Raw genomic sequence first — 24661 nt, forward strand, 5'->3', positions numbered from 1 at the left:
GTCAGTTGTCCAACTGAATGCAAGGGGGGATACCTGGTCAGTTGTCCAACTGAATGCAAGGGGATACCTGGTCAGTTGGGAATACCTGGTCAGTTGTCCAACTGAATGCAAGGGGGATACCTGGTCAGTTGTCCAACCAACTGAATGCAACTGGGGGGATACCTGGTCAGTTGTCCAACTGAATGCAAGGGGATACCTGGTCAGTTGTCCAACTGAATGCAAGGGGGATACCTGGTCAGTTGTCCAACTGAATGCAAGGGGGGGATACCTGGTCAGTTGTCCAACTGAATGCAAGGGGGATACCTGGTCAGTTGTCCAACTGAATGCAAGGGGGGATCCAACTGAACCAAGGGGGGGATGGTCAGTTGTCCAACTGAATGCAAGGGGATACCTGGTCAGTTGTCCAACTGAATGCAAGGGGGATACCTGGTCAGTTGTCCAACTGAATGCAAGGGGGGGATACCTGGTCAGTTGTCCAACTGAATGCAAGGGGATACCTGGTCAGTTGTCCAACTGAATGCAGGGGGATACCTGGTCAGTTGTCCAACTGAATGCTGAATGCAAGGGGGGATACCTGGTCAGTTGTCCAACTGAATGCAAGGGGGATACCTGGTCAGTTGTCCAACTGAATGCAAGGGGGGGATACCTGGTCAGTTGTCAACTGAATGCAAGGGGGATACCTGGTCAGTTGTCCAACTGAATGCAAGGGGGGGGGGGATACCTGGTCAGTTGTCCAACTGAAATGTGTCTTCCGCATTTAACCCAACCCCTCTGAATCAGAGGAGGGGGGGTAGCCATAATCGCCATCTGATGTTCGAAGCCCGGGGAACAGTGGGTTAAATAGATTTTTACCTTGTCAGCTCTGGGATTCAATCTAGCAACCTTCTGGTTACTGGAAGGAATGTAATGAAGTGACATGTTTTGAGCTCATGATCTAATTGGGTTGATGCCGAAGGGACAAGATGGCTTTTCCAGAACTAATTATAATACTTTTTCTGTGGTCAATATCCAATGGTGGGAGTAGGTTAGTACTGTTTTTAAAGTGTGTTCCCAGCTGAACCATCTTGAATCCTCCCTCTGTTGTCTGCAGGTGCCAACATCAACGCTCAGACGGAGGAGACCCAGGAGACGGCCCTGACGCTGGCCTGCTGCGGGGGCTTCCTGGAGGTGGCCGACTTCCTCATCAAGGCCGGGGCCGACATCGAGCTGGGCTGCTCCACGCCTCTCATGGAGGCTGCACAGGAGGGACACCTGGAGCTGGTCAAGTACCTGCTGGCTGCCGGTGAGCAGAACCACTCCCCTCTGGACAGCCTCTCTGTTTGTCTGTCTCAAAAACAAACTCCACCAACATCTATTTGAGATGACCTCAACTAACCGGTCCCCACATTGACTCTGTACCGGTATCCCCCCCTCTGTATATAGTCTCGCTATTGTTATTACTTCTTCTCTTTAATTACTTGTTACCTTTTTTATTTCTTATTCTTATCCATATATATATATATTTTTAAACTGTATTGTTGGTTAGGGGCTCGTAAGTAAGCATTTCACTAAGGTCCACACCTGTTGTTTTCGGGTCATGTGACAATTTTTAAAAATTAACTATTAAAATAAAATTGGATTCTATCATTTAATAAATTATTGAAATTGACTCGGTTATTCCCAAAAACCCACATTTTATTTGAAGTTTGTAGTTTGACACCTGTGCTCTTGTCCCCAGGAGCCAATGTCCACGCTACCACGGCGACGGGAGACACGGCGCTGACCTACGCCTGTGAGAACGGACACACAGACGTTGCTGACGTGCTGCTGCAGACAGGGGCTGACCTGGTGAGACCTCCCCCTCTGGAGAAACACACTTCATGTCCATGCACAGACCTTTTTTTGTTGTTTTTTTGTAGTTGAGTTGTTCACACGTTTGCGTAAGTGTGTGTGGGCTTCTCGAATGGCACCCTATTTGTTTTCTAGTGCACTACTTTTGACTGGCGCCCATAAGGCTCTGATCTAAAGTAGTGCACTATATAGGGAATAGGGTACCTATAGGGCTCTGGTCTAAAGTAGTACACTATATAGGGAATAGGGTCCCTATAGGGCTCTGATCTAAAGTAGTGCACTATATAGGGAATAGGCTCCCTATAGGACTCTGATCAAAAGTAGTGCACTATATAGGGAATAGGGTCCCTATAGGACTCTGATCAAAAGTAGTGCACTATATAGGGAATAGGGTCCCATTTGTGACGCTGTCTCTGTTGTGTAGATGCTGGATACGTACGTCGCTGCTTGAATAGGCTCTCTGTTTCTACTTGTACACGTTACACACTCCTGTCTCTGTTTGTTTGTCTTACAGGAGCATGAATCGGAGGGGGGCAGGACCCCTCTAATGAAAGCTGTTAGAGCGGGCCACCTCTGTACTGTACAGTTCCTAATCAGCAAAGGTGTGCTTCTGCTCCTTCACTGTGTAGCAACGCCACACAAAACCACACGCCAGACATTGACACGTTGTAGCTTGAGCCGCGTTGCTCATCAGATAAAGCCTCATTGAAACAGTAGAGTATTTAAACGTTATAGGGTTGCTGTTGTTTTCCATGTGGCCTCAGATTGACCCTGTTCTTGGTCTCTCTCCCTCCACCAGGAGCTAATGTGAACAGGGCGACGGCCAACAATGATCACACAGTAGTGTCTCTAGCCTGCGCCGGGGGCCACCTGGCCGTGGTGGAGCTGCTGCTGTCTCATGGGGCTGATCCGACACACAGACTGAAGGTGAGATCACTTGTCCCAAACTCCTGGGCACAACGGTCTCAGGAGTGACCAGGAAGGACATCTGATATTAAGAATGTCACACTGCAAGCCTTATAATGGACCCCTGTGTAAACCAAACCTTTCTCTAACCCCTGTGTAAACCAAACTTTTCTCTAACCCCTGTGTAAACCAAACCTTTCTCTAGCCCCTGTGTAAACCAAACCTTTCTCTAGCCCCTGTGTAAACCAAACCTTTCTCTAGCCCCTGTGTAAACCAAACCTTTCTCTAGCCCCTGTGTAAACCAAACCTTTCTCTAGCCCCTGTGTAAACCAAACCTTTCTCTAGCCCCTGTGTAAACCAAACCTTTCTCTAGCCCCTGTGTAAACCAAACCTTTCTCTAGCCCCTGTGTAAACCAAACCTTTCTCTAACCCCTGTGTAAACCAAACCTTCTCTAAACCCAAACCTTTCTGTAACTGCTGTAAACACACAACTGTCTCCGTGTATTTGTTCCTCTTTTAATGCTTGATCAAATTCTCCCAAGATCCTGATACTAACGATGAGGTGTGTTTTGTGTCAATCTCTCACCTAGGATGGCTCCACCATGCTGATCGAAGCTGCTAAGGGCGGTCACACCATCGTGGTGTCCTATCTCCTCGACTACCCCAACAACGTCCTGTCGGTCCCCGTGCCAGACTTGTCTCAGCTCACACACCCCTCCCATGACACTTCTCCGGTAGGGACTTCTACGAACATGTTCGTTTATTGTTGATACCAGTTACAATTTTTATACGTTGATTCCAAGTATTGATACTAAATATACTTTTCTAATATCCTACCCAAACAGGCTCCACGAGTTCCATTCCAAGCCCTGGCCATGGTAGTGCCTCCTCAAGAGCCAGACAGAGTGCCCTCCAACATCACACCGCCTCCACCCGTCATCACAAAAGGTCCGATCATACAACGTGTGTTAACAGCAAATACATTTTCCAACTTTGCCAAGAAGAAAGACCACTAGACCACCATTTGACTGCACAAGGAATCAAAGTGTTACATTCAATGATTACTGCAATATTGTATGGTACAACCTCGTAGCTAACTGGTTGTGTTGTCCTGTGTGGCTGTCTCAGGCGGATCCAAGCAGAGGCTGAGCCCTCTACAGGGCAGCCCCGTCGCCGCAGGCGGTCCGGACGCGGACCTGCTGCCTCCTTTCCACCCGTACCAGCCCCTAGAGTGCATCGTGGAAGAGACTGAGGGCAAGCTGAACGAGCTTGGCCAGAGGATCTCCGCTATAGAGAAGGCCCAGCTGCAGTCCTTGGAGCTCATCCAGGGAGAGCCTCTCACCAAAGACAAGATCGAGGAGCTGAAGAAGAGCCGCGAGGAGCAGGTCCAGAAGAAGAAGAAGATCCTCAAGGAGCTGCAGAAGGTGGAGCGCCAGCTGCAGCTCAAGACACAGCAGCAGTTCACCAAAGAGTACATGGAGGCCAAAGGCCTGAAGGACGACCCGGGGCAGCTTGGCCAGGCGGCAGGGGTGGAGCAGCCCGGCACCCCCCTGCCCTTGCAGGCTGCAGAGCCGGGCTCCGACACCGAGGGGGACGGGGAGGGCATCCACCACCACCATGATGGACAGCCCCACCCCGCCGCCGAGGAACAGGAGGAAGAGGACGATGATGAGGAGGACTACGCCAAGCTACCTCAGGTGGACACCATCCTGTATAGACAGGCCCAGGAACCCCCGCCACCTGCTCCTCCTCACACCCAAGACCTGCAGTGTCCTGCTCCTCCTCACACCCAAGACCTGCAGTGTCCTGCTCCTCCTCACACCCAGGCCCTGCAGTGTCCTGCTCCTCCTCACACCCAGGCCCTGCAGTGTCCTGCTCCTCCTCACACCCAGGCCCTGCAGTGTCCTGCTCCTCCTCACACCCAGGCCCTGCAGTGTCCTGCTCCTCCTCACACCCAGGCCCTGCAGTGTCCTGCTCCTCCTCACACCCAGGCCCCAAGACCTGCAGTGTCCTGCTCCTCCTCACACCCAGGCCCTGCAGTGTCCTGCTCCGCCCCTCCTGCAGGCCCGTTTCTTACCCTCCCATCTCCTGGCCACCCAGCAGTCCACAGACTTCAGTACGGCGGACTACCCCGTCAGCTCCAGCCCCGATCTGGAGAGGGTGATGGTGAACCAGCAGCAGATGTTGTGGCAGCAGTTGACAGACCTGGGACCGGGCCTTCTCACCCAGGCCCCTGAAGGACTCATGGTGGCCACCCCAGCACAGACCCTCACAGATACTTTGGACGACATCATGGCAGGTGTGTTCATTAACATGGTCCTCTCTTTGCTTTGTGCTCTCAGTCCAGGTCTCTTTTTGACATTTTTAACTTGACTAAAATCAGAAAATAAAACCTAACCATTTAAGGGCCCGCTTGATCACGCATCCTTTTCATTAGCACTGAACTTGGTTTCAGTACATTTTCAACAGACTTTTTCCAAATGGTTTTAATCCGTCTTGAATTCGAATGGGATGTAGTTTATATTTTGAAGGTGGACTAACAACTCTCCTTCCCTCTCGCCCCTGTGACAGCAGCGGTGAGCAGCAGAGTCCCCATGTTGAGCACGACTGCCTCGCCCCCAGCACAGACGCCCATCCATTCAGTGTCCCCACACTCTATGCTCCCCCTCTACCCCTCCGTAGACATCGACGCACACGTACGTCACACCACATGTCTAACAATAACATGCTAGTGGGCCTCCCGGGTGGCGCAGTGGTTAAGGGTGCTGTACTGCAGCGCCAGCTGTGCCACCAGAGACTCTGGGTTCGCGCCCAGGCTCTGTCGTAACCGGCCATGACTGGGAGGTCCTTGGGGCGACGCAAAATTGGCCTAGCGTCGTCCGGGTTAGGGAGGGTTTGGCCGGTAGGGATATCCTTGTCTCATCACTCACCAGCGACTCCTGTGGCGGGCCGGGCGCAGTGCACGCTAACCAAGATTGCCAGGTGCACGGCGTTTCCTCCGGCACATTGGTGCGCCTGGCTTCCGGGTTGGATGCGCGCTGTGTTAAGAAGCAGTGCGGCTTGGTTGGGTAGTGTATCGGAGGACGCATGACTTTCTACCTTCGTCTCTCCCGAGCCCGTACGGGAGTTGTAGCGATGAGACAAGATGGTATCCAATTGTTTTAGTAGCTACTATGAAATTGGGGAGAAAAAAGGGTTAAAAATGGAAAATAAATCAAACAAAAAACTAACACGCTAGTTTAGCTAATAATAGTCTGTCTGGTCTGTCTGGTCGGTCTGGTCTGTCTGTCTGATCAGGAAAATAACACCCGCCTGTATCTCTTGTCAGACGGAGAGTAATCACGACACCGCTCTGACGCTGGCCTGTGCCGGCGGTCACGAGGAGCTGGTGTCGGTGCTAGTCGCCCGCGGGGCTAACATCGAGCATCGGGATAAGAAAGGTACACAACTCCCATACTTTCTCTTTAAAAAATTAAAAAATGTTTTGTAGCAATAAAAAAAAAATGTTAAAAACATGTTGGGATCAATTATCAGGGAACTTGATAATTTGTGTTTAGAAGTGGGAGTCCGTCTGTATGGTTGGAAACTGATTGGATGACTAGATTTAACGGATGGGCATTTGACCGTTTTTTTTTCCTTTTTCACTGTTTGAGTCCTGGCAGGATTTATTTTCTAAGTACTTAAATGAAAAATATTATTTGAACACAAGGCATGTACTCAAAATACATATGTGTACATTGATCTATAGGCCTTTGCCAACAGTGCGCAACAAATTCCAATTTATCCTAACCATTACAGAGAACACATCCATAATGACAAAGCAAAAACGGGTATCACATTTCCATAAGTATTCAGACCCTTTACTCAGTACTTTGTTGAAGCACCGTTGGCAGCGATTACAGCCTCGAGTCTTCTTGGGTATGATGCTACAAGCTTGGTACACCTGTATTGGGGGAGTTTCTCCCATTCTTCTCTGTAGATCCTCTCAAGCTCTGTCAGGTTGGCTGGGGAGTGTTGCTGCACAGCTATTGGGCCACTCAAGGACTTTCAGAGACTTGTTCCGAAGCCACTCCTGCATTGTCTTGGCTGTGTGCTTAGGGTCATTGTCCTGTTGGAAGGTGAACCTTCGCCCCAATCTGATGTCCTGAGTGCTCTGGAGCAGGTCTTCATCAAGGATCTCTCAGTACTTTGCTTCGTTCATCTTTCCCTTGATCCTGACTAGTCTTCCAGTCCTGCCCGCTGAGAAACATCCCCACAGCATGATGCCACCACTATGCTTCACTGTAGGGATGGTGCCAGGTTTCTTCCAGATGTGACTCTTGGCATTCAGGCCAAAGTGTTGAATCTTGGTTTCATCAGACCAGAGAACCTGGTTTCTCGTGATCTGAGAGTCCTTTAGGTGCCTTTTGGCAAACTCCAAGTGGGCTGTCATGTGCCTTCTACTGAGGAGTGGCTGCCGTTTAGCCACTCTACCATTACGGCCTGATTGGTGGAGTGCTGCAGAGATGATTGTCCTTCTGGAAGGTTCTGCCATCTCCACAGAGGAACTCTGGAGTTCTGTCAACGGGTGATTGTGGAGGCCAGGTCATCTGATGCAGCACTCACTCAATCACTCTAATTCTTGGTAAAATAGCCCTTACATAGCCTGGAGGTGTTTTGGGTCATTGTCCTGTTGAAAAATAAATGAAAGTCCCACTAAGCTCAAACCAGATGGGATGGCGTATCGCTGCAGAATGCTGTAGTAGCCATTCTGGTTAAGTGTGCCTTGAATTCTAAATAAATGAGACAGTGTCACCAGCAAATTGCCCTCACACCATAACACCACCACCTCCGCAATTTACATAGAGAAATACACATGCGGAGATCATCCGTTCACCCTACTCTGCGTCTCACAAAGACACGGCAGTTGGAACTAAAAATCTCTAATTTGGACTCCAGACCAAAGGACAGATTTTCACTGGTCTAATGATCATTGTTCATGTTTCTTTGCCCAAGCAAGTCTCTTCTTCTTATTGGTGTCCTTTAGTAGTGGTTTCTTTGGAGCAGTTTGACCATGAAGGCCTGATTTTTAACGCAGTCTCCTCTGAACAGTTGATGTTGAGATGTCTGTTACTTGAACTGGTAACTCTAATGAACTTATCCTCTGCAGCAGAGGTAACTCTGGGTCTTCCTTTCCTGTGGCGGTCCTCATGAGAGCCAGGTAAACTCTAATGAACTTATCCTCTGCAGCAGAGGTAACTCTGGGTCTTCCTTTCCTGTGGCGGTCCTCATGAGAGCCAGGTAACTCTGGGTCTTCCTTTCCTGTGGCGGTCCTCATGAGAGACAGGTAACTCTGGGTCTTCCTTTCCTGTGGCGGTCCTCATGAGAGCCAGTTTCATCGTAGCGCTTGATGGTTTTTGCGACGGCACTTAGACATTTTCCAGATTGACTGACCTTCATGTCTTAAAGTAAACCTCGACTCGCGTTCGTTGAACACCGTCCACTTCTTTCTTAATTACCTTTAGCAACATTTAATTTTAAGAAAGGGGGTTTATTGGTGTGTTGCTTTTTAAAATATTTTTATACAGTTATTCTGTATAAACTGCAGCTGTTTGTTGGAACACAGAGTTTCCTACTTCAGGATTAAACTGTCATCTTTTGGCAAGAAATGTAGCAGTTCGATACGTTTTTCTAGGTGTTTATTTCTGTCGGACTAAACAGGAGCTTGTGAGCGCATAGCACCTGGCGCGTAGGAAGAGGTCGGAACGCAATTGGGTGAATGAGACATGGAGGGGAAAGGGAATTTGGAAGAACTTTGATGCCTGGCTTGGTTCCTTTTGTTGTGCCACGCAAACACACATGTACACAAGGAACACTAGAGTCGAAGCAAATAAATTTTAAAGACAAAAAATATATATAATTTGGACCATTTTACTTGCCCCCCCCAGAAAGCACATTTCACAAAATAGTTTTACATTATTTTTAAAAAACTTTTTTTTTTTCATCTCTGGTTAAAGATTGACCTTTGTCGGTTCGAGCAGTCCATTATTCATGCCCATCCTTAGTATGTTGGAGAGTAAATCTAAATGTCTCTAACCATCTGTCCCCAGGTTTCACTCCGCTGATCCTGGCTGCTACAGCGGGTCATGTTGGCGTGGTGGAGATCCTGCTGGATAAAGGAGGGGACATCGAAGCCCAGTCGGAGAGAACCAAAGACACTCCTCTCTCCCTGGCCTGCTCTGGAGGAAGACAGGAGGTGCTGCTCTGCTTGTTATATTTTGTGTGAACAACAGGACGAGGCAGTGCCGTAAAGCGAGACATTTTAGCGTAGCCACTTTCCCACAGCACTCTAACAGCACGCTAACCCCAGAAGTCCCAACACTAGCATTCATGCAATTGCAAACACATTCGCAGGGAAACGGCTTTAATTTATTGCATCGAACATACATACGATATGCTACATTAAGGCTACATCGACCCAAAATACCATGTCGGCCTAAGACATAAGTCTAATGTCCAGAATTGAATCAATATAATTTGTGAATTAGATTTAGCTACAATATCAGACCTTGTAAGAAGATGGAGCCCCAGGAACCACCACATGTGGATCGCTGTTTATTTTTTAAATGTTTCTAACAGCGTCTGTCTTCCCCTTTTCTGGATTTATTATATTATTTCACTCCTTTTTATCTCTTTGTCTACAAAACATTATCTGAGCTGCATGTGATTGAACAAGTCATTGGAAACATGTCCTCCGTTCGTTACCTTCCTTGTAGACAGAATAAAACGGTTTTTGGGGGCCGGATTACTATTAATGTAATCCCTAAACCAACTAATACATTAAACGTGCTCATTTTCAATAGCCGATAGAAGAAACAAGGAAACTGAAAGAAAAAGTGATTTCAACCTGGTAATAATTCATTTTCTTTCAATTTGCTCTAGAATCTAATTGTCAATATAATAAAGCTTGGCGTAGGATATTTCCTTAAAGTAGACTCAAACAGATATTTCCTTAAAGTAGACTCAAACAGCTTATGTTGGATATGAATTGGCTTTAAATCAAATCACATTTTATTTGTCACATACACATGGTTAGCAGATGTTAATGCGAGTGTAGCGAAATGCTTGTGCTTCTAGTTCCGACAATGCAGTAATAACCAACAAGTAATCTAACTAACAATTCCAAAACTACTGTCTTATACACACAGTGTAAGGGGAAATAACACGTAAAAAAAACAAAAAACTGCATAGTTTCCTAGGAATGCGAAGCGGCCAGCTCTGTCGGCGCCGGAATTAAGCAAGATGCTGTGCAGATTTAATTCATTTTCAGCACATTGAGTCTAAAAATATATGTAGAGATTCTACACAGTGGCTTGTTCTGGCCAATCCTCTCAATCTCTTCATCCATTGGTTGGGCTTACTGGTCATTTCCACCAATAGGCTGTTCTGCGGATTGACTAACCTGTGGTCCATTCACTCCAGGTGGTGGAGCTGTTGCTGCTGCGCGGGGCCAACAAGGAGCACCGTAACGTTTCAGACTACACTCCGCTCAGCCTGGCCGCCTCGGGGGGCTTCGTCAACATCATCAAGATCCTCCTCAACGCTGGAGCTGAAATCAACTCCAGGTATCCACAACCAGCCCTCCTTGCCACAGTTTGTGCAGGCTGTGCCTCTGTCCCAATCTTAACAGTTTGTATAATCACCCCCCCGCCCTGTCTGTCCCCCTCGCCCCTGTCTGTCCCCCTCAGGACTGGGAGTAAGCTGGGTATCTCTCCTCTGATGCTGGCGGCCATGAACGGGCACGTCCCTGCGGTCAAGCTGCTGCTGGACATGGGCTCAGACATCAACGCTCAGATCGAGACTAACCGCAACACGGCGCTGACCCTGGCCTGCTTCCAGGGACGGGCGGAGGTGGTCAGTCTGCTGCTGGACCGCAAGGCCAACGTGGAGCACCGCGCCAAGGTGGTAGCAGCTGGAGCCCGACATGTCATCATGTTGTCTGGGCTTGTGTCAAAGACATTAGAAATGATGTTCTGGTGTTGGTCCGTGTGGTGTGCAGTCTCACTGACCCATTATGCGTTCTCTCTCAGACTGGGCTGACCCCCCTCATGGAGGCGGCATCGGGTGGCTATGCTGAGGTAGGGCGGGTGCTGCTGGATAAGAGCGCTGACGTCAACGCCCCACCCGTTCCCTCCTCCCGAGACACCGCGCTCACCATCGCTGCAGACAAGGGCCACTACAAGTTCTGTGAGCTCCTAATCAACCGGTAATTACATCTTTTAATGTACAAGTTTGACCGTGAGAAGAACCTTTCAGTCAGAATATCATTCCTCTCCAGTCTCTCTTCCTCCCTCTACTCAGCCTGTTGTCCTTCTCACAGAGGTGCTCACATTGACGTGCGCAATAAGAAGGGAAACACTCCCCTGTGGCTGGCGGCCAACGGCGGCCATTTTGACGTGGTGCAGCTGCTGGTGCAGGCTGGGACCGATGTCGACGCAGCAGACAACCGCAAGATCACACCACTCATGGCTGCCTTCCGCAAGGTGGTACACACACACACACACACACACACACACACACACACACGCGCATGAAATAGCGGAGGCTGCTGAGGGAGGACTGCTCAAAATAATGTCTGGAACGGAGCGAATGAAATCAAACACATGGAAACCATGGAAACACCTGTGTTTGTTGTATTTGATACCATTCCACTTAATCCGCTCCAACCATTACAACAAGCTCATCCTCCCCAATTAAGGTGCCACCAACCTCCTGTGGTATGAAACTAAACTGTGATTAAACACTAGTGTTACTTGCTCCTTTAAGTAAATTGGTTCTCATACTGATACCACAGTTGAGTATCTCATATATGACCTGTGCTCCCCGTTCATTTCCTGTTCTTAGCTAATGACCCCGGTGGAGCGTAAATAGAAGTGTATGTATAATAATCCCAGGAGGCTGACCTCTGAACTCTGTCTCATAGGGCCATGTGAAGGTAGTTCAGTACCTGGTCAAGGAGGTCAACCAGTTTCCCTCGGACATCGAGTGCATGAGATACATTGCCACCATCACGGACAAGGTAAGCTGAAACAGACAAGACCAACAACACATTCATTGAAAATGACAAAGGGGGTCTCCCGTGTGGTGCAGTGGTCTAAGGCAGTGCTAGCTGTGTTACTACAGATCCTGGTTCGATACTAGGCTGCGTCGTGACCAGGAGACATGAGGCAGGGGTACGGTGTTTCCTCCGACACATTGGTGCGGCTGGCTTCCGGGTTAAGTGGGCATTGTGTCAAGAAGCAGTGCGGCTTGGCAGGGTTGTGTTTCGGAGGACTCACGGCTCTCGACCTTTGCCTCTCCTGAGTCCGTACGGGAGTTGCAGCGATGGGACAAGACTGTAACTACCAATTGGATATGACAAAATTGAGGAGAAAAGGGGGGTGGGTCCATTTTTAGAAGATGACAAAGGGTAAACTTTTTATTTTTCTGAAAGGAAGTGCGGTTCCAACAGTACATTTTTCTCGTACTCCTCCTAGGACCTGCTGAAGAAATGTCACCAGTGCATGGAGACCATTGTCAAAGCCAAAGACCAGCAGGCAGCAGAGGCCAACAAGAACGCCAGCATTCTGCTGAAGGAGCTGGACTTGGAGAAGGTAAATTACTTTTCCACCCAACACAACCTTCTGCTCCTCATGGATTTGTATGGATTTACAGCTCTCTGTAGATGTTGGGTGCACTATGGAACCCTGTTCCCGTAGGGTTCTAGGGTTCCATTTGGGATGCATTCTCTGGCTTGTAATCATCCAGTTTTAAAAAAAAATTATTTTGGGGTGTACAGTCCAGGGAAGAGAGTAAGAAGCAAGCCCTGGCCGCTAAGCGTGAGAAGCGTAAGGAGAAACGCAAGAAGAAGAAGGAAGATCAGAAGAGGAAGCTGGAGGGGGAGGAAGAAGAGGAGGAGGAGGAGGAAGAGGAGGCCAAAGTAAAAGAGTTAGAGGACCAAGACTCCTCTGAAGGTAACCACCTTTTTACTAGCTGTACCTGAACAGCCTCTGTTAGACTAACCCAGCACATGAACAGCCTCTGTTAGACTAACCCAGCACATGAACAGCCTCTGTTAGACTAACCCAGCACATGAACAGCCTCTGTTAGACTAACCCAGCACATGAACAGCCTCTGTTAGACTAACCCAGCACATGAACAGCCTCTGTTAGACTAACCCAGCACATGAACAGCCTCTGTTAGACTAACCCAGCACATGAACAGCCTCTGTTAGACTAACCCAGCACCTGAACAGCCTCTGTTAGACTAACCCAGCACCTGAACAGCCTCTGTTAGACTAACCCAGCACATGAACAGCCTCTATTAGACTAACCCAGCACCTGAACGGCCTCTATGTGGCCTGGCGCGGCCTCCGGCGGCCAAGCTGGGCTCCTGAAATCAGCATGGTTTTTGTCTTGAAGATGACCGTCTCTGTCTGTGTGAATTAAAGGATATTCAAGTCAGTTTAATTAAAATAGTTTGAACATAAAATAATCTATAAAATTAACTGAAAGAATGACGTGCTCATATTAATTTGGGAACGGCAGGGTAGCCTAGTGGTTAGAGCGTTGGACTAGTATCCGAAAGGTTGCAAGTTCGAATCCCCGAACTGACAAGGTACAAATCTGTCGTTCTGCGCCTGAACAGGCAGTTAACCCACTGTTCCTAGGCCATCATTGAAAATAAGAATTTGTTCTTAACTGACTTGCCTAGTAAAATAAAGGTAAAAATTAAAATTTCAACTGAGACGAAGCCACTCGACATCTTTCTAATGTGCTTTTGGTAGTTTCAGTGGCCCAATGGTAAAATAAGGGTGAATAACCTTCTGCATTTCACGCTCTGTTTAGACGGTGATGTCCCCATTGACCCGCCCAGCGCTACCACCACCACTACCATCGGCATCTCTGCCACCTCTGCCACCTTCACCAACGCCTTCGCCAAGAAACGAGCCAACGTGGCGACCACGTCCAGCACCAACCGCAAGAACAAGAAGAACAAGACCATGGAGCCCATCATCCTGCAGGACCCCCAGGTGGTGCTGGCTCAGCAGAAGACTGACAAAAACAAGATCCACGGGGAGCCCAGGGGCGGTGGGGTGCCGGGTGGCAGCGACTCGGACAACCTGGACAGCACCGACTGCAACAGTGAGAGCAGCAGCAACGGAGGCAAGAGCCAGGAGCTCAACTACCTACCGGACATGCCCTCTTCATCTTCCTCGTCTTCATCGTCTGCTCTCTCGGGGGTGAGCCAACAGCCCCAGCCGGTCCCTGAGAAGAGGCACAGCTCCCGAGACCACAAGGTCACAGTGTGCATCTCCAAACCACACCAGAAGTAAGAGACCAGGTCTTAATGCTAAAAAGCAGTGTCCAAACTGGGAATTCTTAAGTCTAAAACTTGTGAATTGTCTACAGTACACCACAGGGCTCTCTGTTTCTTTTCTTCTTCTTCTCAGACTCCATGACTGCATCAACGTCCTGGCGCCCAGCTCCCTTCCCCCCTCCTTCAAAACCATTTCAGTGCCGGTCACCTCGCCCAACAGCAAGATGAACCTCACCAGCCCCAAGAGGGGCCAGAAGAGGGAAGACGGCTGGAAAGAGGTGGTACGGAGGTGGGTTGGCCTCAACTCAAACGATGGCTACTGTAGTTACGGTTACCTTTCACGTTTACTGTGACCTTTACCCACAGAGTGCAGTGAGGGTACAGCATCTCCCTTCCTCTTGTTCGGAATTTATAACTGTCACTTCCTGTTAACTAACAATCAACTGCACCTGGTATCTACTACATAGTTAAGTACAGCCGTTTGACCCAGATATGAATGGAATGGCTTGTTTGTCTTCTGTCAGATCTAAGAAGTTATTGGTGCCTGCCTCGGTCGTGTCTCGGATCATGGGCAGAGGTGGCTGTAACATCACTGCCATTCAGGACGTGACTGGTGCTCACATCGACGTGGACAAACAGAAGGACAAGAATGGAGAAAGGATGATCACCATCAGGTAAGGTCGGCCCACTGATCACCACTAGGTATGGTCGGCCCACTGATCACCGCCAGGTATGGTCGGCCCACTGATCACCGCCAGGTATGGTCGGCCCACTGATCACCGCCAGGTATGGTCGGCCCACTGATCACCGCCAGGTAAGGTCGGCCCACTGATCACCGCCAGGTAAGGTCGGCCCACTGATCACCGCCAGGTCAGACACTCACCTGCTTCTCTCCCTTTGGTCTTCAGAGGAGGTACAGAGTCAACTCGGCACGCTGTACAACTGATCAACGCCCTGATCCAGGACCCAGCCAAGGAGCTGGAGGACCTAATCCCCAGAAACCACATCCGCACTCCTGGTACCAGCACCAAGATGGGCTCCACCTACACCACCTCCACAGGGGCCACCAACACTATGGCGGCCGGCTCAAAGGGCCTGGCATCGGTGTTTCCGTCGTCCGCTGTGTCCTTCCAGACCCCCCCGGTCTCTCAGCAGGGAGGGAAGATGGGAAAGAACCTGTCCGCCGGGGTGAGGCCCCCCTTTGTTTCACTGCCCCTGGCGTATGCCAACCCACACCTGGCCCTGCTGGCTGCCCAGACCATGCACCACATCCGACACCCACGTCTGCCCATGGCACAGTTCGGTGGCACCTTTTCTCCATCGCCCAACACCTGGGGCCCGTTCCCGGTGCGGCCCGTCAACCCCGGCAGCACTCACAGCTCTCCCAAGCACAACGGGAGCACTGCCCCCCGGCCCTCGCCTGTCTCCGCCGCCCATCCAGAGTACACAGCTCCTGCAGCCACCGTCTCGCCCACCAGCACTGCCCCCTCCGGCACCCCAACGCCCTCCTCTGCCAGGAAGCAGCTCTTCTCCGGCGAACCAAAGACGACCAGCATGACAGCAGTCACTTCCACAGTGAGCAACGTTCCCGCCACGCAGCTGGCCCCTGCACCCTCCACCATGTCCTCTACTCCGTCCTCCCCTTCCGTGCCCATCGCCACGTCTGCACAGCAGCTGCCCGTCTCCAAGCCGGAGCCTGCTGGTGGCACCACGCCTGGTAAAGAGAAGTCCTCTCCAGATGCAGCACCTGTCCAAGGTGACGCGTCGGAAGGTTCCAGCTCCAACGGCCCCATGTACTTCACAGGTCCTCCCACGGCTCCTCCATCACTGCCCTCCCAGCAGCCGGACAGCCGACAGCAGCAGCTGCCCCTCCCCTTCTCCCCCAGCACAGAGCCCAGCCCCCAGGCCGCCCAGCCTCCCTCCTCTCACGCTGCACCAGCAGGGGGCAGCACCGTACCTCACTACGCACAGCCTTCTCCCTCATGCGTGCAGCCCTCGGCCCAGGTCTACCCCATGACAGCTGGGACATCTCCGCAGGAGCACCATTCTGTGTTTGTATCCTCTGGAGCCTCCCAGGAGCAACACCAGAAACAACCGCAGCAGTATACCAACCAGGGCATGGCAGCCCCTTCCATGGGCATGATGAACGGCTCCCAGATGCACAGCCACGGGGGCAAGACCCAGCAGCTGCCCCCCAACTACGGCCCCAACGCCCTCTTCAACCATTTCAGCAGCATGTTTGACAGCAATCAGGTGGGCAACAATCAGGTGTGGGGAGCATGTCACCTGCCTGCTCGGACCCCTCCGGAGCAGCCCTACATGGGAGGCATGGGACAGATGGAGAAGGTGATGCCAGCTCCTGACGGCTCCAAGGCTCCAGGGTACCGCTGCAACTCCCAGAGGATTGTCACCAGTCCCATCGGTAAGCAATAAGGACCATAGACTACACTACACACACACACACACACACACACACACACTCAGCAGGAAATAACACCATGTTGTAACCCAAGAAAATAATTTTGTTCCAGAGAAACAAATTCTACTGATTCCACAAAGCAGCACTAATCATGTTTATATTGACGTACTTGTTCAGTTTATTAGTGGTTTGTGCCTAAATATTTTAACCAGGTCAGTTGACCTCTTGTTTCAGGCATGCACCACATGGACCCGTCGGGAAACTCCATCTCTTCGTCTGCTGCTCTGACCAGCTTCGCCACCAGTATCTCTGGCAGTGCAGTGTACCTGCAGGGTCCGTCCCCGGTGGGAACCCCCTCCTTTAGCCGCCAGCATTTCTCCCCTCACCCCTGGAGTGCCTCCACTTCCAGTAAGGGCACGGGACAGGGCACGGGGCGGGACGGGGGACGGGAGGGGGCAGGGCGGTGCGGGACAGGGAATGGGGCAGGGCAGTTCATTCATAGATCTAAAGTGTTTTTCTTTGCAAACAAAGTAGCTTCAATGTCTACTTTTTGGTAAAAGAAAGAAATTAAATTAAGTCAAATCAAAGGATTTCATGTGATTTCATCTTAAGTCTTCTCTGATAAATTAAACATTTGGAAAGTTAACAAGCCTTTGCCCCCTCAGGTGAGTCCCCGGTGTCCTCCGTGTCGTCCCCTCTTTGTGCGTCCACGGTGACCACGACTCTGATTCAGGCTAAACCCAGCAGCAACAGCCAGCAGGACCGCAAGGTGCCCCCACCCATTGGCACTGAGCGCCTGGCACGCATCCGCCAAACGGGCTCCGTGAACCACGCCATGCTCACCGCCGGCTACACGCCGCCTGTGGGACAGGGAGGAATCTGGTCCTTCGGCGTGGGCAGTGCGTCTGGTGAGTGTTTTGGAGAGAGGTGGATCGGGTTAGTGTACAGTTGTAGAGGAATTGGATAGTTGTAGGACTGATAATCTTTAATCGTCAGTGGTTTAAGATGTTTATCATAATGCTTTGAAATATATTGTAAATGTTTTTTTGAACATAACGATGAACTCTCACACGATCCAAAATCTCAGTCCTCCCCTGCTCTTACCCTCCACCTTTAGAGGCGATGTCAGGCTGGTCTCAGCCCCTGATGGGTGGTCACGTGATACAGCAGCCGTCTGGCTTCTCCCAGCACCAAGCCATGGAGAGGGACGACACCGGCATCGTGAACCCCTCCAACACCTTCCATCAACCCATGCCCACCAACTTCATGGACTTTCCGAAGGTAGTGGACAGACACGGCTAAATAGTTGATGCAAAGATTTTGTGGTTGGAATGATCCAATGAGAACTATCACAAAAACATATTTTTTATATTTATGTATATAAAATACACACAAATATACATATATACACACACAAATATACATATATATGTATATTTGTGTGTGTATATATGTATATATAGATATTTATGTATATATGTATATAGATATTATTTTTTTACCCGTTTTTTTAAATGTTATTGTCCTTTCTAGGGTTTGCCAATGTCAATGTATGGCGGGACGATCATTCCTCCCCACCCTCCTATGGGAGAGGCCCCTGGGGGCCCCATGTACAACGGGCTCCATAGCGCTGACCCTGCCTGGAATCCCATCATGAATGTGGTCCCCAACTCTGCAGAGACTGCAGAAACCCAGCAGGTAAACACTCCCATCAACCTCACTCACTTATTTTCACCATTACTCAGTCTTCCTCTGTTGTGGTTTTGTAACTCTGTGATGAAAACGTGTCGTTTCAGGTCTGGCCTGGGACTTGGGCCCCGCACGTTGGGAATGTGCACCTGAATCACGTCAACTGAACACATCTAGCGATTTGAAGCGTAGGACCATTAATAACAAGACTCATACACGTTTAAGAGAACCAGATAATTACATAATATACAAAGATATTAACCTAGGGAGTGTCCAGAAACTGAGAAATTGGATGTTCGGACACCGTTTTGATGTGCCTAACTAAAAAGATGACTCCAGTGTGGGCTGCAACTTGTTTATCACTGTCTATGAACAAACCGATTGCCTGTTAAACAGGATCCATTCTTTGCTTAGTATAGCCATTATTTTGACTTTAAAAGCCCCCACATTAATTGTTCTTGGTCTGCAGGGCTCTACAGGACTGTACGCTTATTTATACTCAGTCCAAGAACTAGGTGATAACATAAAGCGAGAACTCAGACCTTTTAGTGGTAAAGACATGTATAATTGTTTACATACTAAAACAAAAAGGGTTAAAACCAGAGTACATGTCGTATAGTGACTCTACTGTATTAATGTGTAATATTTACCTTAATAGTCAATAAAAAAATTACGAAACTGTACTGTTGTGCCTTTATTCATATTGTATTTACCTCATGACATCATACACCTCATGATTTATCTCCGCACCCTTTTTGTTGATATGAAGTGCCCTTGGTCTGTCTACAGAAGCGGGAGACCTGCTCCTGTGTGTCATGTTTACTCACGATGATGTAATCACTCACTCTGACTGAATGTTCTGGCACGGGGTGCTATTTATCATGCATGGTGAAGTTTCCACGAAAGACTGCAACCGGACACTTAATTTTACATTCACTAAGAGTCTACCCAGGGAACACCATAAGGTCATTTTATGTTTTGACAGACGTTCAACTAGGATTGCTATCTTTGTTATCCAACTTCAGATTGATTATTTGCTAATTGCCTTGTTTGAATTGCACTTATTAACAAGTAATGCTGGAGATGTTTACTTTTTGTTTCCCCCCAACAAGATTGACTGGGAATTTGATATATTTGAGGAGAGACTAATCACTTAAACCATAATGTGACAGTAAAGTAATCTAAAGTTTTGGATGATTTAAGAACAGAAGACTGGAGGCTGGTGGGAGGAGCTATAGGAGGACGGGCTTATTTTAGTGGCTGGGATGGAATAAATGGAACACACTGTATCAAACCTATGGAAAACCATGTTTCATTCTGTCCCATTCATTCCATTCCAGCCAATACAATGAGGCCATCCTCCTTATAGCTCTTCCTACCAGCCTCCACTGGGAGAAAAACATTGTCATGACGTCACAAACAGAAGGTCAAGTTTATTTGGGGGTTGGGCTATTGCGTTAGTATTTTGATTGTTTTTAAATGCAAACTTTGTTATGCTATGCATCTGTCCTCGTTTGCAAGGTATACAAAGATCAACCGGGGCGGCAGGTAGCCTCGTGGTTAGATTGTTGGACTAGTAACGGAAAGGTTGCAAGATCGAATCCCCGAGCTGACAAGGTAAAACTGCCCCTGAACAAGGCAGTCATTGAAAATAAGAATTTGTTCTTAACTGACTTGTCTGGTTAAATAAAGGTAAAATACAAAAATAAAACCCGGCCTAAGCATGTGACCGTTCATTTCAGTTCACACTGAGTCCACATAGGTGATTGTGAGCTTTAAAATGAAATGTTGCGCAGGTTGATACAGTAGTGAGGTGATTGTGAAACTCAAATTAAACCACGCCTCAAATCAGCAGATTTTAAAAACACCTGCACGTGGCTGCTAGAGCTTACTGCGTTGTACGTCTCCCAGTCCCCTAGTTGTCAAACAAATCTTCAGAGTTGGCGCGGCTTTACTATCTTACAGGCTATAGTAGACATCGATCACAAATAATTTGCTGTGTCTTACTTAAAACAACTTATTTGTTCATTCATCTGCTGTCTACGATGTCTTCTAACGGTACCACCAGTATAGGCCTAAACTGCCCTATTCCCAGTCGCTTTGAGCAGTCAAAAGACTGGTCTCAGCTGGCCGACTCCTACAGTCAGACGCCTGGAGGCACCCTGTTCTCCACGACACCTGGAGGTAAGTTTAGCAAAATAAGGGACTATTTATCGTCTTGAAGAACACACTAATACGGCCTCGGGAGTTTAAGCGCTGCGCTAGTTTGGAGAACAGCACATTGCGCACAATTGCATAAAGATATAATCTGAGAGTTTGGTGACGCTTTTGTCCAGTTTTGAATGAACGGTTATGTACTTAAATTCCTATTGCATTAAATGCACTTTTACCTGTTCCAATCATTTTAGTTGCATCAGACAATAAACATATGTATTGTATGTATCCAGCAATGACAGAATCAATTATCTTTATCAAGATGCAGTTGATCCGATTTATCAACGTGTGTGTGAGGACATTATGTGGCCTTTACAAGGAGGCCAACGTGGAGGGGCGAGAGGCTGAAGGAATGGGGTTGTTTTCACCGGTGGTGGTGTTACATAGCTGGAATTGCTGAGGACGTTACGGCTCCGTTACAAGGAGGCACTACAGGGGTAGCGGAGTTTGTAAAGCCAGGCAACACACCTGAACTGAGGGGACTGAGATCCGGAGACTTCTATTGAACTGTAAAGAGTGCATAGGTGTGATTGCGTTCAAATTATTTTCCCAGCACAGCATATGAAACATGTCAGACCAGTAGATTCTCAGAGGGTGTTTTCACATATAGTCCTCAAAAACAAAAAAAAGATTCCATTCCTCTTTATAGTGAATTCTGGGGTAAAAAATATAATGTTTTAAAGCTGCAAAACAACTTTTTGTGTTCACACTGCCCTTGCCTTTGAATGAGGACTCCGCTATGTTTCCAGTTCACTTCACCTAAACCCAGAGGCCTCTGCATTCACATTGCAATGTTTCGAAAGGAACCAAGATATTTTTCCAACATGCACTCTGGATTTTTATAAAGTGCGGGACAAGCCAATCAATCAGAATGTGTTCTCGGACAGCTAGATATATCGACTTACATTTTGGAAGCTAATAGATTGCATTTAGTTCAAATGAGACATAATTGTAATCAGACGATACTATTAACATGTACATTTAATTGGTAACAGAATAAATAGCAATAGAATAAATCATGCTGTAATTGGAAATTGTACACCCAATGTAGGCTACTGCCTCTTTAAGAGCAAGAATAGATTTTGGACCCAGTGTTGTGATTCTTGCCAAATATATTGTCTTCTCACGCTAATCAAACCCCACAATCAATAAATAGTTAATGGCGTTCTCTTAACCTATAAATAACATATTGCTAACAAATAATCTGAACTAAAAACATAACATGTTTGTGTTTCTGTGCGTCCTTGATAATCGCCAATCAATATTCAATATCCAAAACCCCGATTTTTCGCGAAACCTCCACATCTCTTTTTTTTAGTGGCACCAATGTGCTGGTTTATGGCAGGGGAAACGGTGTTGCAGTAGTCTAGTGTGGGTGCTGCGGGAATAATGACAAGCGAACCTGGGGAGCTTTGCGTTCACATTGTCCTAAAAAAGGGAACCGGACAGTGGCATTCAAACGGACCGTACTCAGACCATCCCCTCGAGATGGCTTTGCTTCGGGGGCTCTTTTGAGTGTGCCGAATTACTGTTCGAGTGTTCACACTGCACAAAAACGAATCACAAAAATTGGCTTAAAGAGACCAAGTGTGAAGACACCCTGATTTAGTTGCTAGTAGTATTAGGATCCATATCAGATCAAGGTGAGCTCTTCTATTGAAAAGTACACACGGAGTATAGACCGCCCACTTTTCTATGTAGCCTGCACTAACACACCTTGGATAAATATTGTGCACAAGAATACCTCATGATCTCGACGGATTGCTGCACATCATGACTCTTGGTCATTGCCAACACATTTTCAGGGTAAGTTGCTAGAGGCAGGTTGATTTGTTGCTAAAAGTTTCTAAATGACGTTGTGATGTCATTGCGTGATAACGTAAAGCCGCGTCATTACGTAAAATACACAACAACGTTGCTCAAATTAACTGGCCCCCTCGGCAAAAAATATGATTTGACATTTGTTCAGGTACAGACTCCCACTCTTTTCTGTACTTCTGGCTTTTCATTTTTGATTGAGGCATGTTGATTGATGTTGTAAGTCCTGTTCAAGATCAAACATTCGTGACCAACTATATTCATCGAACGCTGAAATTGCTGCTGCCTGTGCACGAGCTGAGCGCCCGCTGCTGACGTCACTCCACAACGCACTTTTGCAGCTAGGCACGTGTGTTATGACTGAGTGTGTGACAGAGAAAATCGTACCTGTGTCATTTAGAGGGAAAATGCGTGCATTTTAGCGTTCAAGTCACTTTTCAAAAGTTGCTAAAAGTTCCAAATACATTTTTAAAAGTAGCTAAATTTGTTGCTAGGTGCTGTTTGGGGGAAAAAAACGTTGCCAGGGTAGTCTGACAAGTTGCTAAATCTAGCAACAAAATTGCTAAATTAGCATCACTGCTCCTGGTACTTCTGTGTTCTTACCCGAGACAGACACTCCAACCCTTTGTCCTCACAGGAACCAGGATAATCTATGACAGAAAGTTCCTGCTGGAATGTCGGAATTCACCAATCGCACGTACCCCTCCGTGCTGTCTCCCCCACATCCCAGGGGTCACGGCACCGGCCCAGCACCCTCTGGGCAAGCTGAAGGAAATGGACGAGAACAAAGACATCTCGGGTTGGTCTGGATCCTGATACTTACAGTGACACTACTGTATATCCTATGAGACCCATTAACCTCTTCCCCTAGCCAGGCCTCTTGGTTACCTGCTCTCCTAAACACCTGACTCCTCTCCCACATGGCTTTGCAGCAGATGTGTTTTTACTGAGCAACACAAGAGGGAACACCTTTTTAAGGGCTCCTCAAGGAAATACTTGAGAAACAAGTTCTCTTGTTTTGTTATTAGAAACTGTGCAAGGAGAGTAAATCAAATCATTGCATTTATTCTGTCTTAGTTCACAGTGTAGGGAAATGGAAAGCAGTTGCTATGTCTGAAAGGCATCATGCTAATATCCCAAGATACAAATATATCCTTGTCATTCAGTCCCTGTTACTTGATTTACTCAATCTTGCATTCACATGATGTTCTGATGTCTCACCTCTATAACTTGCCTAATTTTTAAGTCTCCTTAAATTCCTTACCAGTAATTACAGGGAGGGGATAGGTTGCTTTGTTCATGTGATGTTGGTGACCAATAAGTAGTTTATTTCCGAGGATAAGGAAGTAGGCTACATAGGCCTGTTATCATCAGTGCAGTGTGTATGAGGTGACAAATGCCTGGTGTACAAACCAGTTAGTCTGTTTTGTTGACTTTTTTTTTTTTTTTTGTACCAGCACTAGACCAAGTTTCAAGGTGAACTGCTCCTCGAGAAAAGCAAACAAAAACCTGTCTGATATGTCAAGCTGCTGGACAAGCATTATGCTGCATATCTTGTGACCGACCCATTTAGTTTGTAGATGCTCAAAGGTTTTTGGAAGTTTAGGAAAGGATATGTCCTCGACGCTGACCTGGGTTCTCTCTTCTGTCCCTACAGCTGACGATGCCCAGTTTGTGATTGACATCTGAACCTACTCGTCCAGACCAATTCTTTTGGAGAAATTGTATTCTGTTCAGACCACTGGGTGGTCGCTCTACTGGTCATACTCTCACTGTAGATTCCCTCCTGTCTAATCCTGGTGGATGATTAATGAACTGTCAAACACTCAGAGAGTTGATCTCTGAGGCTGGAAGCAAGAATTCTGGGTAAATTTGGGAAGGGTGGCTGCAGTCAGTCTGTTAACTGCTTTTCATCTTGATGTGCTTTTTTTCTTTTTGTACTTTCTGTTTTTTCAGGATGAATGAATTTATCATTTTGAGTTTTATTAATTTCTTCAGGATTAATGAATTTATCATTTTGAGTTTTATTAATGGGAACTATTTTTTTGAAGTTGCATTTTTATACATGGTCTGGGGGTTGGCAGCTGATTACAAGGGTATTCAGAGATGACTTCAATTCATCTCTGGGCTCTTTGAGAGTGTGCTGTTCCACTGCAGAGAAAATAAATAAAACAGAAAGAAATGTAAAAAGTTACATGGTGCTTTGTGTTTTTTGATCATCTGATGGTTTGAAAAGACTTGGCAATAGGCCAAGAAGTGTGGTGTGGTTGAATGAACTCGTAAGTTTCAGGACTCTGTACATTACCTCTGGACCTTGAAGCCAGTGCCACTGCCTACACTTTTTTTTTTAAATCCTCTAATCAAGAATTGATTTCGACCTGGGACACCAAGTGGGTGTAATTCATTATCAGGTAGAACGGAGAACCAGCAGGCTCCTCTGGACCTCAT

The 24661-nt window shown here is 47.7% G+C and overlaps 2 protein-coding genes across 2 annotated transcripts in view; both read left to right on the forward strand.

The window, feature by feature from the left end:
* The window catches only part of LOC115136176 (ankyrin repeat and KH domain-containing protein 1-like), a 42812-nt gene extending 23948 nt beyond the window's left edge, over positions 1-18864 (forward strand). Inside the window, exons 9-35 of the mRNA XM_029671705.2 lie at positions 1091-1282; positions 1718-1827; positions 2345-2432; positions 2630-2757; positions 3327-3470; positions 3582-3684; positions 3865-4506; positions 4787-5035; positions 5311-5432; positions 6065-6176; positions 8826-8971; positions 10198-10340; positions 10464-10677; positions 10806-10981; positions 11096-11258; positions 11699-11794; positions 12252-12368; positions 12554-12728; positions 13602-14085; positions 14207-14362; positions 14598-14747; positions 14982-16495; positions 16727-16900; positions 17158-17400; positions 17610-17773; positions 18026-18190; positions 18289-18864. Of these exons, the coding sequence (XP_029527565.2) occupies positions 1091-1282; positions 1718-1827; positions 2345-2432; positions 2630-2757; positions 3327-3470; positions 3582-3684; positions 3865-4506; positions 4787-5035; positions 5311-5432; positions 6065-6176; positions 8826-8971; positions 10198-10340; positions 10464-10677; positions 10806-10981; positions 11096-11258; positions 11699-11794; positions 12252-12368; positions 12554-12728; positions 13602-14085; positions 14207-14362; positions 14598-14747; positions 14982-16495; positions 16727-16900; positions 17158-17400; positions 17610-17773; positions 18026-18190; positions 18289-18348 (6230 nt within the window). The 3' untranslated portion in view covers positions 18349-18864. The remainder of the gene's footprint in view (positions 1-1090; positions 1283-1717; positions 1828-2344; positions 2433-2629; positions 2758-3326; positions 3471-3581; positions 3685-3864; positions 4507-4786; positions 5036-5310; positions 5433-6064; positions 6177-8825; positions 8972-10197; positions 10341-10463; positions 10678-10805; positions 10982-11095; positions 11259-11698; positions 11795-12251; positions 12369-12553; positions 12729-13601; positions 14086-14206; positions 14363-14597; positions 14748-14981; positions 16496-16726; positions 16901-17157; positions 17401-17609; positions 17774-18025; positions 18191-18288) is intronic.
* Positions 18865-20053: 1189 nt separating this feature from the next.
* Positions 20054-24407, forward strand: LOC115136174 (eukaryotic translation initiation factor 4E-binding protein 3-like). Its single transcript, XM_029671702.2, has 3 exons — positions 20054-20365; positions 22851-23012; positions 23871-24407. The coding sequence occupies exons 1-3, from the start codon at positions 20227-20229 to the stop codon at positions 23900-23902; spliced, it is 333 nt and encodes a 110-aa protein (XP_029527562.1). The 5' UTR covers positions 20054-20226; the 3' UTR covers positions 23903-24407.
* The last annotated feature ends 254 nt before the right edge of the window (positions 24408-24661 follow it).

Source organism: Oncorhynchus nerka, linkage group LG10 (genome assembly GCF_034236695.1).
Source record: "Oncorhynchus nerka isolate Pitt River linkage group LG10, Oner_Uvic_2.0, whole genome shotgun sequence".
NCBI classification, from domain to species: Eukaryota; Metazoa; Chordata; class Actinopteri; order Salmoniformes; family Salmonidae; genus Oncorhynchus; species Oncorhynchus nerka.